The 23,082-nt window shown below is 37.1% G+C and overlaps 1 protein-coding gene across 3 annotated transcripts in view; it reads right to left on the reverse strand.

The window, feature by feature from the left end:
- FSTL5 (follistatin like 5) overlaps window positions 1-23,082 on the reverse strand; it is a 265,807-nt gene that overhangs the window by 162,142 nt on the left and 80,583 nt on the right. For all 3 annotated transcript variants that reach the window (XM_015285320.4, XM_004940911.5, XM_046940561.1), the window contains exon 4: window positions 6,022-6,270. In XM_015285320.4, the coding sequence (XP_015140806.1) occupies window positions 6,022-6,270 (249 nt within the window). The remainder of the gene's footprint in view (window positions 1-6,021; window positions 6,271-23,082) is intronic.

Below are 23,082 nucleotides of genomic sequence, written 5' to 3' on the forward strand. Positions count from 1 at the left end.
TTTGCCTTACACAGTAATAACCAGAAGCAATGCTCCTACAAGCAATTTCAAACTTCATTAATTTTTGTACAGAGATTAACTAGAGAATACTAATTCCTACTCACTATATGAACGCAGAGTACATAGTGGGCTAGAGCTTATAAATGTCATTTATTCCAGTGGTGAGATAATACAATCCATAGATTGGAGACTGAAAATGTATATTTGCTATGTTCTTAGCCATCCAGAAAAAAATTCTTTATAATGTGGCTGTGGCTTGTTATTCTCCCATCACATTGTATTTAAACCAAAGGGAAGGAAAAATAGAGCTCTGCATCTCAGTAGAGCATGAGTACTGCATTACAACTTCACTCTTCCCATAGCAGATATTCTACATGCAGACCTAGCATTTCTGCTAGTTTAGACAGTTTAAGAAGTTTAAGACAATTTGGAGTGATTTAGGAAAAGTGTTTGTGACAATTCTTGCACAAATGTGTGGGGCAAAAAAACAACGAACAACCTTCCAAATTTCATGAACAACACAACTCAGGAAATAACGTAGGGACAGAAGATTAGAGCAAGAGTGCTAAAACTTAGTTTGTGGTTTCATAAAACAGTATGAAGAACCATATTTCCACTAGCTACAACATCCCTTTTTGACATAAAATACTAAAAGATGCCAAATATTTACCCACCATTATTTTTTTCCCCATTCTCTGGATGAGTAATTAATACTGTAAAGAGTTGAAAATACATGAAATTCCCTGCATGAAGATAACACTACAGAATTTCATCTTAAATTTTAACAGTGGTTCAATAACATGAATCTGTGTAGATCACGGACTGAATTCCTAGTAGAAGTCAAAGGACTGTTATACTCTGACAAACACTATATGTTTAGAACAAGACAAATATTGTTTAATTCCTTAGTCCTCTGATAGATTTATAAAATGTTTTTCCTGGTTCATAATATAATCCAGTTTATGTGGACTATACTTCTGGAGTAACGGTTGAATTTTAAGAGTTTATCAGCAGCAACCTTAAGGGTGTATTCTATCTGCATGGGGATCACGTTTGCAGGAAGAATGTAATGATGCTTTCAGAACATCTACAGGGAAGCCAGCTGACAGACACAGAACAAAGGAAATTCCTTAGAAATTTTCTGTTGCAGTGAAAACACTGCACCAGAATCTCATTCTAATTAGCATATCCTAAGTCTCTTATGAAAGTAATTGAAGATCAATACTGAATAACGAGTATGTATATTCAAGGTTGATACTGAAGATCAAATTCTTCCTAAAGTGAGGTGGGTAACATGAGAGACTTATGTTTTCTTTTCAAGTACAGAAAATTTAAATTAGGCAAAATAAGCATTAGTGCTTCTAAATAAATGTGTCAATATTTCAGGAATGAGTCTAAGACTACGCTGACTTAGGGCACAGATTACCAAGAAATATCTTTGAACTAATCCTGTTGCTATCACTGGAGAGAATAGATCAGTATTCTAGAACTGTCCTGCAGGCTATTGCTAGGATTTAGTTCACTTCAACTCACTTTCACATAAATAATATTTATGTAATTATATGGCTTTCCCCTCCCTGATGGTGGGAATATTAGAAAATGCACAGGAAAAACCTACATACTTGATCCTAGTATTTGCAAAGTCTGATTGTGAAATACTACGTTACTTTTACCCATGAGATCTCCCACGTACCAAACAAGGTTAAAGAAAAAAAAAAAAAAAAAGAAACCACAAGTTTTGGGTTTGAATTTGCTTGTGTCATCATCCTTGATGTTTTTTTCCTTCTTTCACTGGAACAGAAGAGAAATCATTTACCCATACTCACCCTCAGCATAGTCTGATGATTTTGTAAACCTTTTTCAGATTCTACATAAACCATTTCATAATTTGTCATATATACTGTCAATTTTTTCCAGTTGACCCATATCCCTTTTCAATTTGTTTGTAGTCAGCTCTTATCCTCATTGTCTTTCACAACTCAGTATCATCAGCAGACTTTCTTTAGTTTTTTAAGTTTCTACTTTTATTTGTTTGCCAGTTATGAACAGAGTAGCAAGCATTATAAGTCCTCAGAAACCTACCCATCTTAGTAGTAGTAGCAGAAATTGAAGCTTAATAGACAGTTTAACAGATTAGAAGTTTCTGAAAAGTGATAGAAAAAAATAGAAAGGAAAATAAAATGTTAATATCAGAAGGATGATGCAGAAACTACTTTAAAAGTTTATATCTGAAATAACTTTCACTCTAGAAATGTTCAATAAAAGTCCTAGTACACAGAAGCATGTGTTAGAGTCCTGAGAACTCTAGTAAATTGCAGTTTGTCAAAATGATTTAGTGTATCGCTGTGAAAGAGAAAAATTTTATAAGAAAAACTCCTAGAAGATCATTGTGTGAAAAAATAACTTGAATTATATCATGAAGAAGTTTTTTGTCACCTGTAGGTTTACTGACCTGAATTTAGGAAAAAGGAAAATGAAGCTAGCACAAAAGAGAACATATTGCTGATGTCTATTTGACAACCAGTATGGGGCATTTGGTCCCCAGACTGCACCATTTAGTGACACCATAGCTCAAGTACTTCACAGTCCCATACAAAAGTCCAGCTGAGCAGCTTAGAAGCTTGGAGCCACTGTTGTTCCTCTTGGGAACATGTTCCCAGGAAGTAATGCTCCAGCATTCTAAATTTATATAAACAATGAACAAAATTATAAACAAGGCTATTATCACATGCTGAGACCTTGTGGAACAAAGATCATGACAAAGCCACCAAGTAACACAGTTCTGGGACATTTTATTCATCACTCATTGGTGCCAGTTAAAGCGACCACTGGTAATAGCCAGAGGGTTCTATTTCTACCCATCCCTCATCCTTCCCCTTTCCCCTCCTACATTAAGCTACTCTGAAACACAAAACGCATGGCTCAAGAACAGCAAGGATGTTAGAAACAAAGAGCTCATGGAAACCACTCCGCAACAGAACTATGTAATCAACATGCTAACAGAAGAGATGGCAGACTGGGGTTGCATATCACTTTGTCCTAGCTCACACTACCCATGTCAGGTCTAGTGAATAATCTGTGACCTCAGAATTTCTGTCACTAGTATTTCTTTAGATTCATCATTCTTATTTCCTTCACCTCCCACCACAAAAACTGTCCATCACAATACTTTTATCTCTTTTCTTAGAGCTATAGAGTCACCTAGAATTGCAAAGGCTGTTAAGATCATCAAGTCCAACTGTCCCCCAAACACTATCAAGCCTGCTTTTAAGTCACTTCACTAATCAACATCCACATGCATCTTAAATACCTTCAGAGATAGTGACTCCACCTCTTCCCTGAGCAGACCATTCCAAAGCATAGCCACACTATTGATGAAGGAATAATTTCTAAACATCCAATCTAAGCCAGCTCTGGTGCAACTTGAAGACCTTGTGTCACATCCTACCACTCGTTACTTGAGAAAGAACTGATACCTACCTCTCTCAACCTCCTTTCAGGAAGGACAATCACTTCCCTAGTCTTTCTAGACAGTGTTTCTCATACAACAATATCATCTGATATACTCCCTCTTTACCTTCCCTCAATTGTTCCCCACTCCCCTTTCTCTAACCTTATCCTATACTCCACTGAATGACTAAAAACTAAACCACAACAAGTATGATAATCACCAGGACTACCCAAACTAGCAGCCAGTCAGTTGTTCACTCCACCATTTCTTCACTTCTTCATTTACATCAGTGTTGAAATAATAATTTGCAATCACTCTTGTGAGTCAGGTTCCTTAGATCACAAAGGAGCTCCCAAAACATTTTCTCAATTTTTAGAATCATCTTCAATAAATATTTGAAGACACTTTTAAACAGCTGAGAACACCTCTGAAAGAGAATATGGCACTTGCATTCACTAACAACCAGATACAGGACAGTGGACTTGACAGGTAAAAAACAGGACAACACTGCAAATATAGATTTTCTAACATGAACATGTTTTCTGTGGATCTAAAAAAAAAAAGTTAACTACTCTGCAGAATGCAGGAGGGGATCTAAATAAAAAAGAACTACTGAGCAGAATACATTTTTCTTGTACACCAGAAGAAATGTAGAAGCATATTCAGTAATTGAAAGAGTTACATTTAACATTTAATCAAGGCATTATAGGAAAAAATTGTTCAGTGTCTGATGCAAGTTTATCAGCCATACTACAAACACACTAATAAAAAAACTGATGAAAATTACAATTAAAGCAGTGAAAAACTGATTTCTGATTATCTTGCACCAAAAATCTACAATCTGTATACAAATTTGCATACACATCAGGAAAAGATGATCAGAAAAGTGATACTTAAAACTTCCTGCTTCAATTACTGGTTCATGCCTATGTTCCACCCATATTTAAGGGGAAAATTATGAACTCATTTAGTTGAATCCACATATTTCTGTATCAGACACAGGAAAGAGAAGAACAGTTCACATAATTTACTGCACAACCCATAAACCTACTGTGGGACTAAAGCAAGAGAAGTAAAGCATAACAAATTTAGTGATAAATAATCTACCAAACAAAAACAAACAAACAAAAAAAAAAAACCAGGTATGGGACAAGAATCTGAAGTTTTAATTTAGGGAAAAAAAACAAAACAAAACAGTATTTCACAGAGGTCCACCTTCAAGAAGTAACTCACTAACTCAAAATGCACTTACCGTTAATTCCAGGCATTCTAGTCAAATATTTGATACTGTTTGCATGTTACACATGCAGCTTAGATAAGACAAAATCCTCTGTGATGTCACTGTGAGTTTCAACATATAAACCAAGGACCTCTTTCACTTGGCAATTCAATATTCCATCTCCACTCATCATGAAAGCTTCTAAAAAGGTAATCTACAAACTCTTAAACAAAACTCTTAGAACATTTAAGAGCCACTATAAATTATTCAGCAAGTAAACATATAATTTCAACAGTTGTAGCTTCTAATATACTATTGTGATTTTAATCAAGTGTACAGAACATTTGCTTACACATTTTATTTTCCAGTCATGGAATATTAAAAATTTTTCTGGCCAGATTACTTCTTTGAACATGGTTTATTTCCCAACTTCTGTTATCTTGAACTCAATGCTCACAATTTATCTCTGAAGAAACATTTTGCCTTTCATGGAAATCAACCTGGTATGAAGATTTGAAACCCCTCACTGTCAATGTTAGAGATAAATATATCGTTTAGACTACTTAAAATAAAATCTTTAGAGAAAAATATAAATCAATTCTACCCCTAAGTAGACTCATTAAAACTGGCAGCATTGCAAACCATTATTTTCCAAAAGCTACCTGTTTGTTTTAATGAGGGAAAGCACACTACAAATTTGCAAGCGTGTTTAATCAAGGTCAATATTGGCAGAGTTCCAGAAACCTTCAAAGTGCAGGCAAAGTACATAAAACACAGCAACTGCAAGCATTGACACCTTCAGTATGATAAGCCTCTTGATCTAAAAATCCATCTTTCAGCATTCCATAGATGAAAACATACCTAAACTTGCATGCTTTGGTAAATACACAAGTGAAGTTGACCGTCCAAATTCAAAGTGAGCAAGATGCATTTAGCCATGAATAAGTTGTCGGTTTACCTACTCAACAACTTCAACACCAAACGTAAGCGCAAAACCCGCAGACAAAACCTGCAATTTCAAATTATGTTTTTTCTATCAGAGAGATTAATATATGTTGGGCTTTGGGACTGTAAAGACATTTAGACAAATGAGGTCAACTGTCACACCTCTAAGAAACTGCCAGTGATAGATACTGAAGAAAAATTTTGTTTATTCAGGTTTGAAAAGGTGATCACAGATAACACTAAGTATAAAAGAAAAAAAAAATCATAAAATGTCTCTAGAGTGAAATACTCTATTAACTTTGAGTCATCTATTTGCTATGCTTTCAATACATCTTCTATAGAAATTGAACTACTTGAAAACACATAACCAACAGCTATATTTCAGATATTGATCAGCTTCACTTACCTTTGAAGAAGCAATCTTCATTGTGGACAATGGCGACCTTCTGCTTCTTCAGGCAGGCAGCCCTGTGTACCTCACAGTGGTTTTCATAGAACTCTCCATCTGAGCCACACACAGGTTTGTAGTGTGGCTTGCAACGCTCCATGCAAACGCATTCAGCCTGCCCACTCTCCCCATTCATGACACAGTGCCTACCCAGGCCACAGTACTTGTTTTCACATGATTTAAAATGTCCATCTTGGTCCATGTACCCTGTAAAAATAAATAAATAAATAAATGTGGAGTACTGTCACAGAACATGCAAAGCATTTGACAAAATAAAACACATGTTTTCCCAAGAGACTTTCTTCTTAAGCGCTCTAAGGTTCTTATGAATATTTACAAGACTTTGCAATAAGGACTACGTTATGAATTTAATGAGGTAGAGAAATGCATTGAAAAAAGTACATATATTAATATTACAATCCATACAAAAAATTTTACTCTAAGTATCATAAAAAACAATATTTTTTTATTAAACAGACTTAATTCTACCTACTCAGAGCTTTCTAAGTCTTTTTAAAAAGGTACTTAGTAAGCAGACTTATTCTGAAGTTAAAAAATTACTGGTGACATTCAGCATGTAATCTGCAGTACATGGACAGATGAGTGTAAGCTATCCAAAACAACAAACAAAAAAAAAATGGAAAAACATACTAAAGGAATAAATTCAAGAAGAAAAGCACACCTCTAGGACATGAGCCAAGGAACAGTAGAAATGAGCAGAACTGAAATAAGATTTAAGGCATTATAATTAAATAAAAGTATATCCAAACCTCTCTTCCAACCATAGAAGATTCCTACGTGGGAAGGTTCATGTAAATATAAAAGCAATATGAATGTAGGTAATTAGGAAGCATAAACATGACTGGAGAGCCAAAGATACAACCTAATAACACTGTGTAACGTGAGAAGAAATACTGACATCACTGAAGCAAAGAGACTGCTTTTAAGTGTACTATGAAGTCTGCTTGTAGTAATTTTAAATTCTGGTACAACTTTTTTTCAAGAAGCTGGTGATCACCTACAATATAGAATCATATTTTGGATTTGTGAAGTGAGAGTGTCCAGGTAGAACTAGATTGAGCAACAGGCCATTTTCTAGTAACTGATGGTTACTAGAGGTCAAGATCACCTCCCAGTACATAAAATATATAGATCATACGTAGTTTTGAGATAGTAATTACATTTTGTTTAATTTTATGCTATATCCAAAAAGCTATTTATGTTATGCAAATGGAAGTGAAAGCTTTTTTTTTTTAACCACTTCCTGACTAGTCTTAGCATAGGTCAACCTTAAATAAATTTAATCTGGTTATCATGACTAGGTGTACTTCTAGTCATTGTGAACTGTAATTAACAGCTACATATAGTAACAAGATTAAATTTACCCATCATAAGGAGCATTTTCTTAGTAAATCATCTTTTTAAGCTTAAAATTCTGTCACCTTCAGATTATTGTGTTACTGTACGTAACATAATGATGCATTCTCCAGAATTTAGAAAAAATAAAAACACAGAGGCTGATGTGTAACAATAAATAGAGCTGGGTAAAGGTTCCTAGAAACCTAGGGAAGGCAAAAAAAAAAAAAAAAAAACCCACAAAAAAAAAAACACTTCTGTGGTGGCACGATGACATTTCAGGGAACAGAGCACAGTGGGAGAGCAAGACAGATATAGGAAGTGGATGGCTGCTATAAAGAGTCAAAAGAGTCTCTGGTTTCAATGAAACTAATTGATTTGGATAACGACCAGACCTTGAGAGAACTGAAGCAGAGGCACAGCAGTTTCCGCAGGCCATCAACCCTGAACTTCCTTCTGCTCATGCAACATGAAAATGGGTTGTCTGCATTAGTTTCCTAAGGCCAACTCTCTACTGTCTATCCTTTCTGTGCTGGTGCCATCACATAAAATAGGTGGTATGGCTCTGTAGGAAGAATAGGAGAAGGTAATTGCATAGAAATACACCCCTGGTATAGCCTCTGCTGCCACAGAATGGCACTGTCGATTCTTTGCACAGGAAAGGATAGCACAGTGAAGAATAATTCAAAATTTCAGCTCACAATTACTAATGCTTCAATTAAGTCAGAGGTCTGAGACCGTAACTGTATCATCAGATAAGCATAAAATACTAAAATATCACGAAAAGTGGGAATAAATACAGCCCTTCGCAGTTGCTTCTTTTTATTCTCTTGGTGTACACTCCTAACCTCTGAAGCAAACAAGAACTTGATCTCCAAATTATATATCCTCCTCGTACTCTCACTCCTTGCAATACCTTCCTCATTCACACAATCAAGCTGCATCCTCATAGAAAAATTAGGAATGAATATATGCCAATGCACAATTTGATAGCTTTAGATTATTTTCTTCTTTAAAGAACTAATGAGTAAAAATACTAGCTTGGCACACATTCATCCTAACCAGTAATAACCTACATTCTTCATTTCTATGCAGAAGTCAATGCTCATAAGTTCTCCTGACCATAGGATTATTAGACCTAAGACAACAGTACTTAGACTCTTTGCTTTTCTGTACAGCACAAATCCCATCAATTTTTGCAGACAAATATACTACAAATGCATGTAACCATGAAATTTGGTTCTAATATGACAAATCCTTTTACAGTATTATTTTACAGCATTCTGAGCACAAAGCTGAGACAACTGCATTAGAGTGATTTGTATACAAATGGATGAAACAGTCATATCCAGCAATATCAGCCTGGTCTAAAGTTTCAAAAACACCAAACATTTGAAATCTGTAAATTTAGAAGAAAATAAAATTTTCTAGTGAGCTTTTGAACATGTTTGTCCCTATGCCAATACATCATCACTATATAAAGGCAACAGAGATTAACTGACTAAAACTAATGTAGACACAATTTCTCCCACCTACTGTTAATGTCTGTCAACCGTTTATAGGCTGATTTGGCACAGTTCTGTGATTAGTGGGGTGGAGGGGACTGCAGATCTGTGCCCTGAAAAGGGATAAGGGAAAAAAGGTACAGAGATGGGCCCCAGAACAAACAGTGGCAACAATCTGAGGAGAAACAAACTAATTTACTAAATAAGATATCAGAATGCAAGATAACACACTATAATACAATATAATACAATACAATTAGAATTGAAGCTAATAAATCAAATTCAATGAGTGTGTCCAAAAACTGAAGGCCTTGCTCTAATGCTGAGGTGAGACATGCAGTCAGGATGAGCAGAAGAGAGAAGAGCCTGGTCTCGTGACCTTGCCAGGGGCTTTGTCTCTCTGAAACTAAAGTCCTCTGGGGTATGTAGTTCTTATCTTCTGGGACAGGTACCCAGACCTCGAACATTAACTCTTTAACTCTCAATGCACCACATGATGCTATGATGTGGAATACCGATAACCAAAAATCACAAAACCATGACAATGTCAAATGAAGTTTAGTCTTGCAAAGTCCAAGAGTACTTTACAGCACTGGTCATATACCTGCATTGCAGAATTAATGGACTTCTTGGGAGCAGTAGAATTGCAGCAATTTGAGAACAAAGTCTGTAAATAATCATTTCTGCTTTCTGAATTGGTAGATAGAGATCTCAAACTGACAGCTGTTCTGAATTATTGAGATATGTGGTGACTACACAACATACAGCACTGTACATACACCACTGCTGTGGAAGTAGAAACTGATTCAAGATTTCACTTGGGGCTTCACTTTAGTATTATAATTGAATATGATGCCTGAATGCAAAACAACTACTTTTAGTCGAGGGAGAACTGTTTCCAGTATATATTGACAGTAACATTGGTATTTACATCTGTCAGCATTTACCTATAACATACATCAATAAACAAGTAAGCTTTTTGCTCTAAGAAAAACCTGTACTACTTTGTTATGAAATGTTTTATAAATGCCTCCATTTTATACCATTAACTAATTCAAAACAATACACATATTTGTATATATCAGTAGAAGGAGATGTGTATGCAATGAAGTCAACAGTTAAATTCCAACCAACTTCAAACTTCTCTAACTACGACGAGCCCCATCTGCAGTACTGCACACAGGTCTGGAGCCCCCAGCACAAGAAAGATGCAGAGTCAGAGCAGGTCCAGAGGAGGGCCACAAAGATTATCAGAGGTGTAGTGCACATCTCCTACAAGGAAAGATTGGGGGAGCTGGCCTTGTTCAGCCCAGAGAGACCCCACTGAGCATTAAAATACTTAAAGGAAGCTCATAAACAGGAGAGGTATAAACTTCTTACGTACGCTTATAGCACTAGAAGGCTGAATGGTTTTAAACTACAAGAGGAGATTGAAATTAGATGTTAAGAGGAAATTATTTACTCAGGTGGCAATGAGGACCTGGCACAGGCTGCCCAGAGAAGCTGTCAGTGTCCTATCTGTGGAGCCACTCAAGGCCAGGCTGAATGGGGCCCAGGGCAGCAACTGTGTGCATGGAATCATAGAATTGCTCAGGTTGGAAAAGACCTTAAAGATCACCAAGTCCAACCACAACCTGACCATATTACTCAAACAAACCTTCACTAAATCATGTCCCTGATCACCACATCCAAATGGTTTTTAAACGCATCCAGGGATGGTGACTAAACCACCTCCCTGGGGAGCCTATTCCAGTGCTTAACAACCCCTTCTGTAAAGAAACGTTTCCTAATATCCAACCTAAACTTACTCTTGCGCAACTTGAGGCCATTTCCCCTCATCCTGTCACCAGTGAGAAGAGACTAACTCCACTCTCGGGTTGTAATACCTGAAAGGTGTAATCACCTTTCAGGTATTTGAAGAGAACAATAAGGTCTCTCCTCAGCCTCCTTTTCCCCAGACTAAACAGCCCCAGTTCCTTCAGTCACTCCTCGTAGGGCATATTCTCCAAGCCCTTCACAGGCCTTACTGCACTTGTTCAGACTTGCTCCAGTGCTCCACATCCTTTCTGTATTGAGGTGCCCAAAACTGAATGCAGTACTCAAGGTGAGGTCTCATCAGTGCCAAGTACAGGGGCAGTATTACTTCCCTACTCCTGTTCACCACACCATTCCTGACACAAGCCAGGAAGCCATTGGCCTTCTTGGCCACACTGCTGGTCATAGCAGAGGGTTGGAACAGGGTAGGCTGTAAGGTCCCTTCTGACCTAAGCCATCCTATGATTCTATGAACTTACATATTTTCTGAAGTCTTTCTTGCAAAGAAACTATTTACAAGGAACATCCAATTAAAAAAAAAGAAAAGAAAAAACAACACCTTTCTGAGGACTGCTCTTCTGTCTAAGCATTTGGAATTAGATGGTAAATTATTTTAAGATGAATCTAGGCTCTTGTATTTGGACATACAACTTAGTTGAGAAGATAAGCAGCTCAGCATATTCAATGTTAAGAGACACAATAAGTAAATCAAAAGGATAAATGATCTGCTCAGAAACACTAATCCTTTTTTAGACTACTTAATTGCTATTCCTTATATGACAATAGAGGAGTCCTAATTTGATAAACAGCAATTCCTATGGATAGAAGAAATTGTGTACCCGTACAGCAAATTCAGCATACTCTGCATTTTCACCTCAAAAAGTATAATATACATGAATTCTTAAAGGGTCTACAGCATATTGAAAAACAATGTCCTTTGTTCAGCTTGAAAGCACATATTCTTTAAGTCAGAAAACATTATCATAACTGTAAGTTTAAAAGCCACATAAAAATATATTACACCTAAGGCAGCAAGTTTTTTTTATTAAACACTCAACAGACAAAATGAAAGAGCAAAGAGAAATGATTTCTTTTTATTTTAAGAACTGTAGAAAAAATATTTTTTGCTTTTATTTTTAAGACAAATCATAATAAATATTTCAAAGCCATCACTTAGGATTCCTCATATCTCCTAGCTGAAGGAGCAGCACCCAAAGATGAGCAAGTTTCAGGCCATATTTGCCATGTTTCAACTTTAGAATTGAGTGTATGCTTTAGCATGCAAAAAACTCTCAAGAACACCCACTTTCTCTTCTAACTAATCAGTTTAGAGAAACACTACTTGGAAACTCGTGTGTATGTGTGAGTCACTACATTCTCTAGTTGGCCTGAGGTTGGAAGGCTTTGAATCCTCACCCCCAAACACAGACTTCTTTCTTCTCTAATAGCAGAGTCCACATTCATGTCTTCCATTGTAACTTCCAGAGTTCCCTACATAACATTTAAAACAAAATGACAGCTATTTTTGGAGGCTTATCCCATGTGTTGCTTTTTTCTGGTGTGAACAGTTCATCCCTGTCATGCTGCTTTTTTTATTTAAAAGGATCCCACTGACGACATTTCCAACTCTACTGTTATATTTTGTTCATTATATTAAGTACAGAAGGCAACGCTGGGATTACCATCTTAGTAAATACTCAGTACAGCGCTAAGTTCCACATGAAACTGAAATATCTTGGAAGAGATAGGGACAGAAAAAATGTAAAACAAACTCATCACCACCTACTGTTAACAATGGGAGGGCATTAACACTGAGCACGACCTCAGCATGAACTGTATCTGCAAAAAAAACCTCTAAACAACAGAGAAAAAAAAATGATCATTTTATTATCTGTTACAACGTAACAAACAGAAACACTGTTTTAACAACAGCTTCCTAAATTATCTGCATTCCAAACTCTGACTAACTTAGCCAAGCTTTTGGTCACACTGTTAACAATTCGTATTTCACACATTCTTTTGAATAGATGAGCTCTGAAATATAGTCACCTCAAGGTGGGTGTGCAGAGATATCTCAATTATGGTCACGTTCCTGGATTTGCATGCAAATTAATCTTAAACTAATCTGAGACTTGAATAGATTATACACAGACACAAAAGCATTTCTTCCAAATGCTTAAAGTAACAAAAATATAGTTTTATTTCCCATGTTTATTAACCTTTTATATTGCAACTGACTTAACAATGATAGAGCAGCATCAATTTAAATAGTCTTTCACACCACTCATTAAAAAGGAGTACATAAAAGTAGAAGCAAATATACCCCTTGAAATTCCAAAAATCCCCATGAAATCCAAGATTTACAGTCCAAGATTGAGTCTGGAAAATAATCCATTATTTTCAATCAAGGTAAAATTAAATTCAGAAGTCTCTCTTGCATTTCTACCTTTTTTTTTTTTTTTTTTTTTTTTTTTGCTTTTTTTTTTTTTTAATTTTATCTAGATGCTTAAGTACAGGAGAAAGAAAATAAGAACTCAATTAACTGTGCAACACATTCTCAAGTTCTTTGTCTATATGTAGCAAAGGAGTCAGTAGGACTCAGAATAAGGAGGAATTACAACAAGTAATTGTAGCTGAGAAAAATTACTACATGCGACCTTATTTTTGACTCCAGAGCAGTAAAGCTGAGAATAAAAAATAACAGCGTACAATTGCCCAGTCCAAAGCTCGTTCTGCTTAACAGACACAAAGAACCACTTGTTTTTCTAATTAAATTTGGTAGGAAAGAAAGGAATAAGATTTGTCACGTCCCAGATATGAAGAGGAGAAAAAAGCTTATGGAAGACAAAGCAATCTGAAAATTATAGTCTTTCACCACAAAGTAAATGAATATAGTAGCAATTTAAACATAGTCGTATAAATAGTTTGAATTCAGCAACGAGCAGAACAGAGCAATGCCACCTGAAATAGACTCCCATTCATAACAGCGAAAGCTTGTCCACAAGAGGCTGATCAAATGAAGACCCTTTCTGTAAGGAGTTCAACAGCACACAGAATTATAAATAGGACCTAGAATTTGCACTGCTAAGGCATAACCTTGTAAGGTTAAGGTAACAAAACAGTAGCTGTAAGAGCATTTAATAATTACCAGTTCATAAGCACAAGAATATGCTACCTCACTCTAATTAGCCACAATAAAACACCTGCATACATTCAGTGAAATGAATGGATAAAACGTGAGGGACAATTTTAAAATGCAATGTAGAATTAAAATTATAGAGATCAAGACAACAGTTGTACAGGTATAAGAACACAAGGCTTACTTAAATGTTTTCTACTATCTAATAGCTTAGAACAGTAAAATAGTTGTGCATCAGGACTCTTGAAAATATAATAACAACTTAGAAATAGAAATAAACTTTTGTTATAATATTATTCTTCTTCCCAAGAAGATGCCAGGGTAGAAATGCAAAACAGCTTTGAAGAATAAAAAACAAAACTAAGTTATTCCCATTTCCACACCAGAAAGCTTCTTGTGACAGCTCTCCTGATCAATTTCCTCTCATGCATTCTTCTCAATACCTTATCCCTTGTAACTTCAATATCAAATCTCTCATTGAGAGTAGAAAGCAGATAAAAAAAAACTTAAGAACTATATTATTAAACAACTACTGACATTCACGGAAATACATTTCATTTAGCTACAAAATTACACCATTGCTTCCCCCCCTCCCCCTCTTTCCTCATCAGGTTTTCCAGGACCACCCTGCCCAACATACACACAACACCCTGTACTTATTTTTAAATTAAGTTGTGAACATACTAGTCAGGCAAGCGACTAGCACACGCTGACCTTAGTTATCACTGAAAGCAGCAATCTGTAGGTCATCAAAGTTACTCGGAAACAGAGACAGAACAAAAAACTTCCAGTGACAGCAACAATTATTGCAATATTTGGTGGGGAGAAAACAATTAAATATGTAAGTAAAAGCAGTCAGAACACCTGTGGGGGGAGGGGGCACAGGGTGAGCACCTGAAAGTCACTGCTTTGAGCTGCAGTCACACCGTGAGCCCTACTCCCACCTGCAGGAGTGACTACATACACAGCGGGGCAACAGATTACTGGGCAAGAGGTTTCCTTCTGCAGCAGCCAAGTAAGTAAATACCTTATACAGCAGCTGACTTTTCCTGTGTCCACAAGCAGTTTCTGGCTTGATCCCGTCCTATCCTCCCTGTCCATGTTCCTCTACTTACAACAAACCAGTTTTAAGATTAGAAGTACAGCAAAATCTTACACCTTCTTAGAATTTTATTCAAATCTTCTGGTGCTCAAAACTTACTGGTGAGGGCTGACTGGGCTGAAATAGACTCAGACCCTATTACTACACATATGCATTTTTCCCTTTGAAAGTCATGCTAAATACTTAGAAGAACTTTTGCCTTGCATATTCAAATAAAGTAACTCTCATTCTCCTCAGAGGCAGGTAAGGAATAAACTGAGAAAATCCTATGCTTCTAAACAAAATAACATAGAAAACTATAGTGAGAAAAAAAAAAAAGGAGAATAAGACCAAGGAGATTTATTACAGTTGTACACTCACTATTAACCTGAAATTTGGAAACTCCCTAAAATAGTATAACTGTTGGTCAGAGGCAGTCAGCTTAGCAATTAGTTTCACCCATCTAAAACCTCTTGTCTCTTACTAGCGTTCTATACCTCTCTTGAGCAAAATTCATAGGATTTAGCTTCCTTAGAAAACAGAAAAATCAAATCATACCTCCTCATCTTGAATCGAAGTAAAGACACAGAGCAAAAGACCACACAGGAAAAGGAAAAGTAGTGAAAAAGCAATCCAAACCAGCACTGCAGAAAAACATCTACTTACTAGGCAGCACATTTTCCCACCTTCCTGGAGTGCAGTCTTTACCTGCTCCTGCCAGCTGACCCTGTATGATTTCTTCCCTCTCCTGGTAACTCTCTAAGCAACTCTACAGATCCTTTGCTCCAGCCCCTTACCAGCAGTAACTGCAAGCATCATCCCCAGCCTTTTCACCAGCACAGAGATGGGCAGGTTACCTCTGGTGAAATTACTGTCCTGATTGTTCACGTGCATATGGTGACTGTTGAGTCATAGTCTGAACCACTGATTGAACATCTGGGAAACGGACCTAGTCAGCCCAGGAAGCACAGGTGAAGGCAATTCACCTGTGCAACCAGAAGGGTTGGAGCCTGGCTCCACCTCTCTTAGACCTCATTTAAGGGCTGACTGCCACTCTGGAAGGATTTCTAGTTGGAGGTCCTTTTTTCTTTCATAGAATCTTTCCTGTGAGCCTAGATCTTCAGAGATGGGTGAGTACCTTCCATTTTCCTTTATAGTGTTATTCTATCTGCCCTAGTTCCTTTGCTGTTATGCTCTTCTATTGCCTTTCCACTGTGGCAATTGTATTTTCCAATTGTAACGATGTGTTTGTGGGAACCAAATGAGGAAGTGTTGCTAAAGGAGACAATCTCCTAACAATATGCTGAGCCTTGCAAAAATCCCCATTTTATGTTTGACCATTGACCATTAAGTTGGTAAAGCCATCTGCAGCCTTCAGGCATGCTACTTGCTTTATACAAGAGAGGTGGAAAACACATACAGGTCTAAAGCAAACAACTGAGCAAATTTGAACTGTGAATACTGCTGGTTCTGTGTGTACACAGAATGATGTTCTTCCAACAGTTTCAAGCCAGCAGTTTATTACTTTCAATTATGTTTCTAGGTGGACCTAGCATTTACTGTATTTTCCTTTCTCACATGTTATTAAAAAAAAAAAGTTATTATTCACTTACAACAATGCTGTTTCAAACAGAGTATCTTCTTAAGCAGTATGGGAAATTACATGCTGGCCTCACCAGGGGTATATGGCCCTGTATTCAGATAGCTGACTGCTTCTTGATAGCAGTGCAGCAGGCAGTCTGAGCTCTGCCAGCTGTACTACTGGTGTTACTGTGCAGGAGCAGGCAGAGGATACCACAATTACTGCAGGATTGAAAAGGTCATTGCTGGAACAACCTTTTACACACTTTAACATTTATGTTGAAAATCACAATAGCTTAGCTTAGTTCTTACTCAGTCAAAACAGCCTGAGTAGCATTCTTTGCCTGTCATTTGGAAAACAGACAGATGAACTTTAGCAGCAGTGGTCATAATCAGCAGAATTATCTATTAAATGACAGACTGAAATTTCTATTTTACTGAGAGCTTATCTAAAAATTAAATAGGCTATTAGGATTTGGGCTCAAGATCTAAGGCTGTAACAACTGTATCATGCAGCAATATTAACACTTCTGTGATAACTTTTCACATGACAAACAGGTTTGCCAATTTTGAGTTAGTAAGTTCTTGAAAAGACTACTGTTTCCTCCATAGGATTTCCCTGGGGTTAAATAAGCTCATATGTCAATATGAGGAGGATCCATCTGATCCATCCTCTTCCATAAAGGCTCCCACCTGGAGTAGGATGGAAATTTATAAAGTGTTCCTTCTTTCAGAGGGCTCTGACAGGCAAGGTGCTAGTTGCTGTGCAACTGACATTCTGGTATCAGGGTCCCTTATACAGCTCACCAGCGAGGTGGCTCATGACATCATTAAGCCCTGGTAGTGTGACTCTAAGAATGTCCTGTGGTAACAAAAACATGTCTCTGTAGGGCAAAGGGAGGCTATTGTCTGAGAGTTGTCCTAGTTGCTATTAGTGGGATTTGTCAAGGCACCATTTTTGAACCAGTTCTCTTTAATGTTTGTCATTAGTGACTCTAATAATTATCTTGGCAGAGTTGATGCCCTCAAGGGTAGAGAGGCATTGCACCAAGCTTTTGACCCATTAGATGGCAGACATCATCTGCATGAAGAAGAGCAAGAGCTGAGTTCTGTACTGGTAATGGGGCAGCTCTGTCTCTGTGTATAGACTGGGAGATGAAGAGATAAAGAGTAACCCTGCACAAAGGTATCTAGCAGTTCTGGTTGATGGTAAGTTGAATTGGAGCCAGAAGTGTGTCCTGGCAGCCAAAAAAGCTAACCATACTCTGGGGTGCATTGGTCCAGAGGGTGTGAGGGGAATGACTTTCCCACTGTGGTTTGTGCTGTAAAACCTCACTTTGAATCCTGTGTGTGGTTTTGAGTGCTGCAGCATAAGTAGATAAAACTATTTTTGAGCTTCCAAAGTAAGGCTACAAAGATGGTGAAGAGTCTGGAGAGCAATATGTGCAAGGAGCAGCTGTGGTTCCTGGGTTGTTCAGCTGTTCCTGGGTTTGTTCAGCTCAGAAAAGAGGAGGTTGAGGGGATGCCTGATGGCAGCTGTAGCTCCTCATGGGGTAAGGGGAATGGAGGGGCTGTACTGATCTCTGTTCTCTGGTGACAATGACAAGACCTAACAGAATGGCATGGAGATGTGTCAGGGAGAGTCAGGCTGCATGTTAGGTAAAGAATCTTCACCAGAGAATGGTGGACATGGTACAGACTTCCCAGGGCAGTGGTCATGGCCCCATGCTGCATGGAGCATTTGGGTTTGGGTGGTCCTGTGTGAAACTGGGAGTAGATTTGATAATTCTTGTGGGTTGTCTCCAGTGTGGGATATTCTGTGATTCTATTCTAGGATCAAGCAACATAGTAAACAGAAATTTTAACTTTATCCTCTTATTAAGTACCTGGCACCATAGAGACTCTTCAGCAACTTACCGTACCAACTAATGTTAAATCACACTGCAGATATTGAACAATTCCTGTGTATGACACTAATGCTCTTTTGTTGTGGGTTGCTTTGTTTTGTTATGTTTTTTTTACTACAAAGCTCTCCCTGCAGAACAGAGCTGTGATAGTTTTCTGCTACCTTCCCCAGGGATCTCTGCTAGAGAAAGTGGCATAGACGTTGAGCTGCATTTAAACCATATGGTTGAAATGTGGCATCATTACTGTTCAGGGAAAACTAAAAAAGAAATGCAAGTATTTTCAGTCTTGCTGATTAGAAACATTCGCTCCTGGTAAACTTGACATTGCTCCCTTCTTTGAAGTCATTAGGAAGGAACTACAGTGGGCTGGCCTTGTTTTTCTGGCAAGCCCCTATGGGGTGGTGGGCTCAGCCTCACACAGGAGTAGGGCAGCTATTCCTTAAGGAATTTTTTTCCTACTTCCGATCAGTAGGGAGGTTTCTTGCCAGACTCAAAAAGCAGAGCCTCAGCAGGACTATAAGGGATGCTGCTTTAGCCACAAATGTCTCCTCTTTTCCCCTCTTCCTCAACATCTTAATACCAAGCATGATGACATATGGTAAGGGACTTTCTTTTGATCAGCTGGGGTCTGCTGTCCTGGCCATGTCACTGCCCCAGCTTTTGCCCAGCCCAATCCTCCTCATTTTGAGGGAGGTGGAGTGGCAAGCAAAATCCTTGATGCTGTGAAAGTACTGCTCAGCAGCAGCAAAAACTCTGCTATGTAATCAACGCTATCTTTAGCATCAGACTGCAATACAGCACTATGCAGGCTGTTAGGGGGAGGAAAAAAACAAACAAACAAAACAAAACACAAACTCCCTCCCAGCAGACCCGAACAGCAACTCTGTGAGCTTAACAAGTACTACCCATTTGCAGGCAATAGGAAACCATGCAAGGTCATTAAGGGAAAGGGAATTAAAGAGGACACAGGAAAGAAAGTAAAACAATGATGAAAGTGTATAGGTAAAAAAAAAAAATCTCATAACTCCTAAACTGCTCATCAGTGGAAATTTTTAGGGCATAAATTATGCTTAAAGACTATGAGAATATTTTTAATATACAACATTTCTACTTCTATTTTTCTGACAAAAGTACTGAGAGACTAATATAGTTCATCACCTATACCTATGTGGAATATGAACATATGTTTAACAACGTAGCTACTACTAAGGTGGCCTGTGGTCTTATGCCCTTCCTAATGAACAGGAAATCACTGTATACTTTTATCATATGTTTGTACACTGTGCCCATGTTTGTATTATATGCAGAGTAAGCAAGCTCTTTCTAAATGTCTCCAGCAGTATCAGCAAAGGCTTATAATTCTATTTAAACATGACTGTGGATATCAGCAGAGGAGTATCATCTATCACCATAGAATAGATATGTACTTGAAGCTGCTACACTGGAAATTATTATACATTTAAGGAACTGCTTATCAGTTAGGAAGCACTTGGAAATTATTTCTGATAGCATTATGCAAGATTTGAAGATACCAGCAATGATCATCAGGGCAGTGAATAATCAGTATTTTCCATTCGTCTTTAGCAAGATGCTATATCCATTCAAATAAATATAAAAGCAATTTCTTTCACTAAGAGAACATAATGCCCCACTGAGATGACTCATTTAAGTGATGCAACTACTGAATAACATATTTTCTAATTCCATGCTTAAAGTAATTATATTTTTATAAAACATAATTCCTAAAGAAAAGCTAGAGAATTACTTTACTGCTAAAGCATTGTGAGACAGTTTATATTTTATCAGTTTGGTACTATTTGTAGAAATACTTACTACAGAGTCAATTTTTAGTCCTTTGGTTTTAACAAATATTTCAAAGCAAGTCAAATAAACACCACAAGTCCTATCACCTCTGCTGTGGAAAATCGCAGGAAATGCATATATATCTTCATGAAAAAAGAACATTTAGCTCTTGGTAAAAGAAAAAAAAAAAGAGAAAGAAGTTCCAGTCAGATATTCCAACTGCCATGCTTTTTGTAATAGCTGATACAACTTCCATCCAGTGACAAACTGTCCATATTACAGAAATGAAAAAAATACTATTTTTCTCTTGGATAATATTAGAAGTTGACAAAACTCTGTAGCATTGCAGCACATGAATTAATTTAGTAGTGCTATGTGTTAGAATCGTTAAGCATTTCAGAAGTACAGTCTTCAGAATTAATTGTACAAAGGAGCAGGCTATCATTCTAAAGTGCTGTTCAAGGGAGTGCTGGCTACAGGAACATCAATAGTGATTCATAACCTCTGCACCTCCACTTCAGTTGCTGCATTTCATCCTATTGTAAGATGGAGAAAGGTTAAACCGTAAATTATGGTAAGCACAGCTATGGGATCACTGTCAATCTTTCAAAGTTTTTAGATATTGATGTGCAAAAGATTTTCTAAAAGAATGGAAATCCTATTATATTCTTTTCACACATCATTTCCAAAAGGAAATAATGTGTTACACATCATACTTTCATTAGTGACTTCAAGAAATTTATGAAATGAGACACATGGGCATCAATTTGCTTTTTAAACTGGAGAAACAAACATTGCTGTGGGAATAAGCATTTTAGACAACTTGAAGCAAGGCTACTAAATTTACATTGTATTATACCAAATTCCAAATTATTGCAGGTCAACACATGACGTTTATGCTTGACAACTGTGAGTCCTTAAATGCAATGTAAAGAAACATTTTAGTGCAAGCACTTTTTTTAGTTTCAATGTTTTTGTAACTAAATTTTTACATTGTTTTTATCACAGATTTTAGTCCAGTGACTGAAATTATAATGCAAAATATATTTTCTCTGTGCTTAACAGCCACCAGCACAACAGTTTGAAAACTGGTAAAGAGTTCTGAGATCTGCATGATGCGACTAATTACATTAAAATTACTCAAATGATCTACCAAAGTTGATGAAGTTTTCCAAACACCAATTGATTACACCTTTGTACCATTTCCCCTTATATACAGGCATGGTTGAAAACAGTATAATTTCTTCCTCTTGCTGCAATGAAGGGTAGCATTCATGTAATTCTCACAGACACTTTAAATCATGGCAGAGCTTATTTTAGTGTTTCATTTCATCCTGTGAGCAGATGAAGTGGTACAATGCCCACTGGACTTTTCAGTGTCCATTGGAAAACAAGAAAGGCACAAATAGGAATGAGTATGCACTTTAATTCATAAATTGCCATACTTATTTCTGAAAAATTTGGATGTCATATGGTTTCAATCTCATTACTTAGCACAAACTGGGCCTTAAATGTGTCCTTAAGCTCATCCATTTTTTTAAACACAATGTAATTTCTTAAATGTACACCTGAAGGTAAATGGCAGACTAATTAGTGCTGCTACAGATGGATTCAGAAAGGAGTTTCACAGAATTGTTAGTGCTCTAACATCTAGCAAAATTATGCATATTATATTTGGTGTACAGCTCTCTGGAGCTCATATATAGTTTTCTCAAAAAATAATTTGAAATCCTATCACCTAGGAAAAAAAATGCTTTTTATTTCCTTTATATTTATTCTTAATTTTCTACTTGAATTTGATAGCCAGTGTAAGGAATATTCAGAAGTATATATTGTCTAAATCTGTTTCAGTGGAACTGTATCAGAATGGAGTGACTTATCTGAGTATGTGTGCCATGACACACAAGCATTTAACTCAAGTTAATGTTCCTCCCTTTTCTTCACCTGAGAAGAGTTACCCCTTTCCATCCTATATTTCTCTTCTTGAGAAAATATTTCTAGAGGACAACTGTCTTTGCAGTAAGATTGCATTGACAGGAGCATCACAGACTAACTCCACAAGCAAAAATTATCAAGGTTTGCTAATTCTGCAGTACAATCAAGTCAAACTGATTTCTTTTTCAGATACATGGAGGTACATGCTCCTATATCATTTGTTACATGTGAACTACAGTAAAAACAACTGGGAAAGATTTTCAAGGTAGTGATATCAGCCAAAATTGCTAACTGCTTGCTTTGTAGCTTGACTCTCTCACTTTTAATTGACCGGTTTATCACTCTTAATTACATGTTTCTTTCTGCAGTACCTGCAGAAGTCTTTTAGTGCTGTTGATGAATGCAGTGACAGAAACCAAGCAGATAAAGTCTGACAAACATACTGACCGGAAAAATACAAATCACAGCCTGAGCAGGCAACTAGTCCATGATAAAGAGCTGTGTTAGCTTGGGAACACAAACTGTCTCAGCCTGTACTAACCTATACATAGCCATAAGAAACTTGTTTGCAAGAAATTGTTCTGTAGCTGTAACTAAGTATCCTTGATTTCCATGAATGACCTTGCTTATCCTTGGTAATGAGAATTCAGTAGAGTCTGCTGCTCTACCAACCCTGGTAAAAGGAGTAGCCCTCTGTTAAGCTGCTGAATATTAACTTGTCTCTGTATGCTTTTTCTTTTGCAAAAGATCACTTGAGCTCCTGGAACTAAACACCCTAAACCCTTGAAATCTCTCTTCATAGTTTGTAGGCTTCTTTAAGCAGTTTCATCACTGCCCATCTGAACTATGATTAATGGAAAATGTTGCATGAACCTAACCAGCTTTGGGAGTTTCCTG

The sequence above is a fragment of the Gallus gallus genome, chromosome 4, assembly GCF_016699485.2.
Source record: "Gallus gallus isolate bGalGal1 chromosome 4, bGalGal1.mat.broiler.GRCg7b, whole genome shotgun sequence".
Classification (NCBI taxonomy): Eukaryota; Metazoa; Chordata; class Aves; order Galliformes; family Phasianidae; genus Gallus; species Gallus gallus.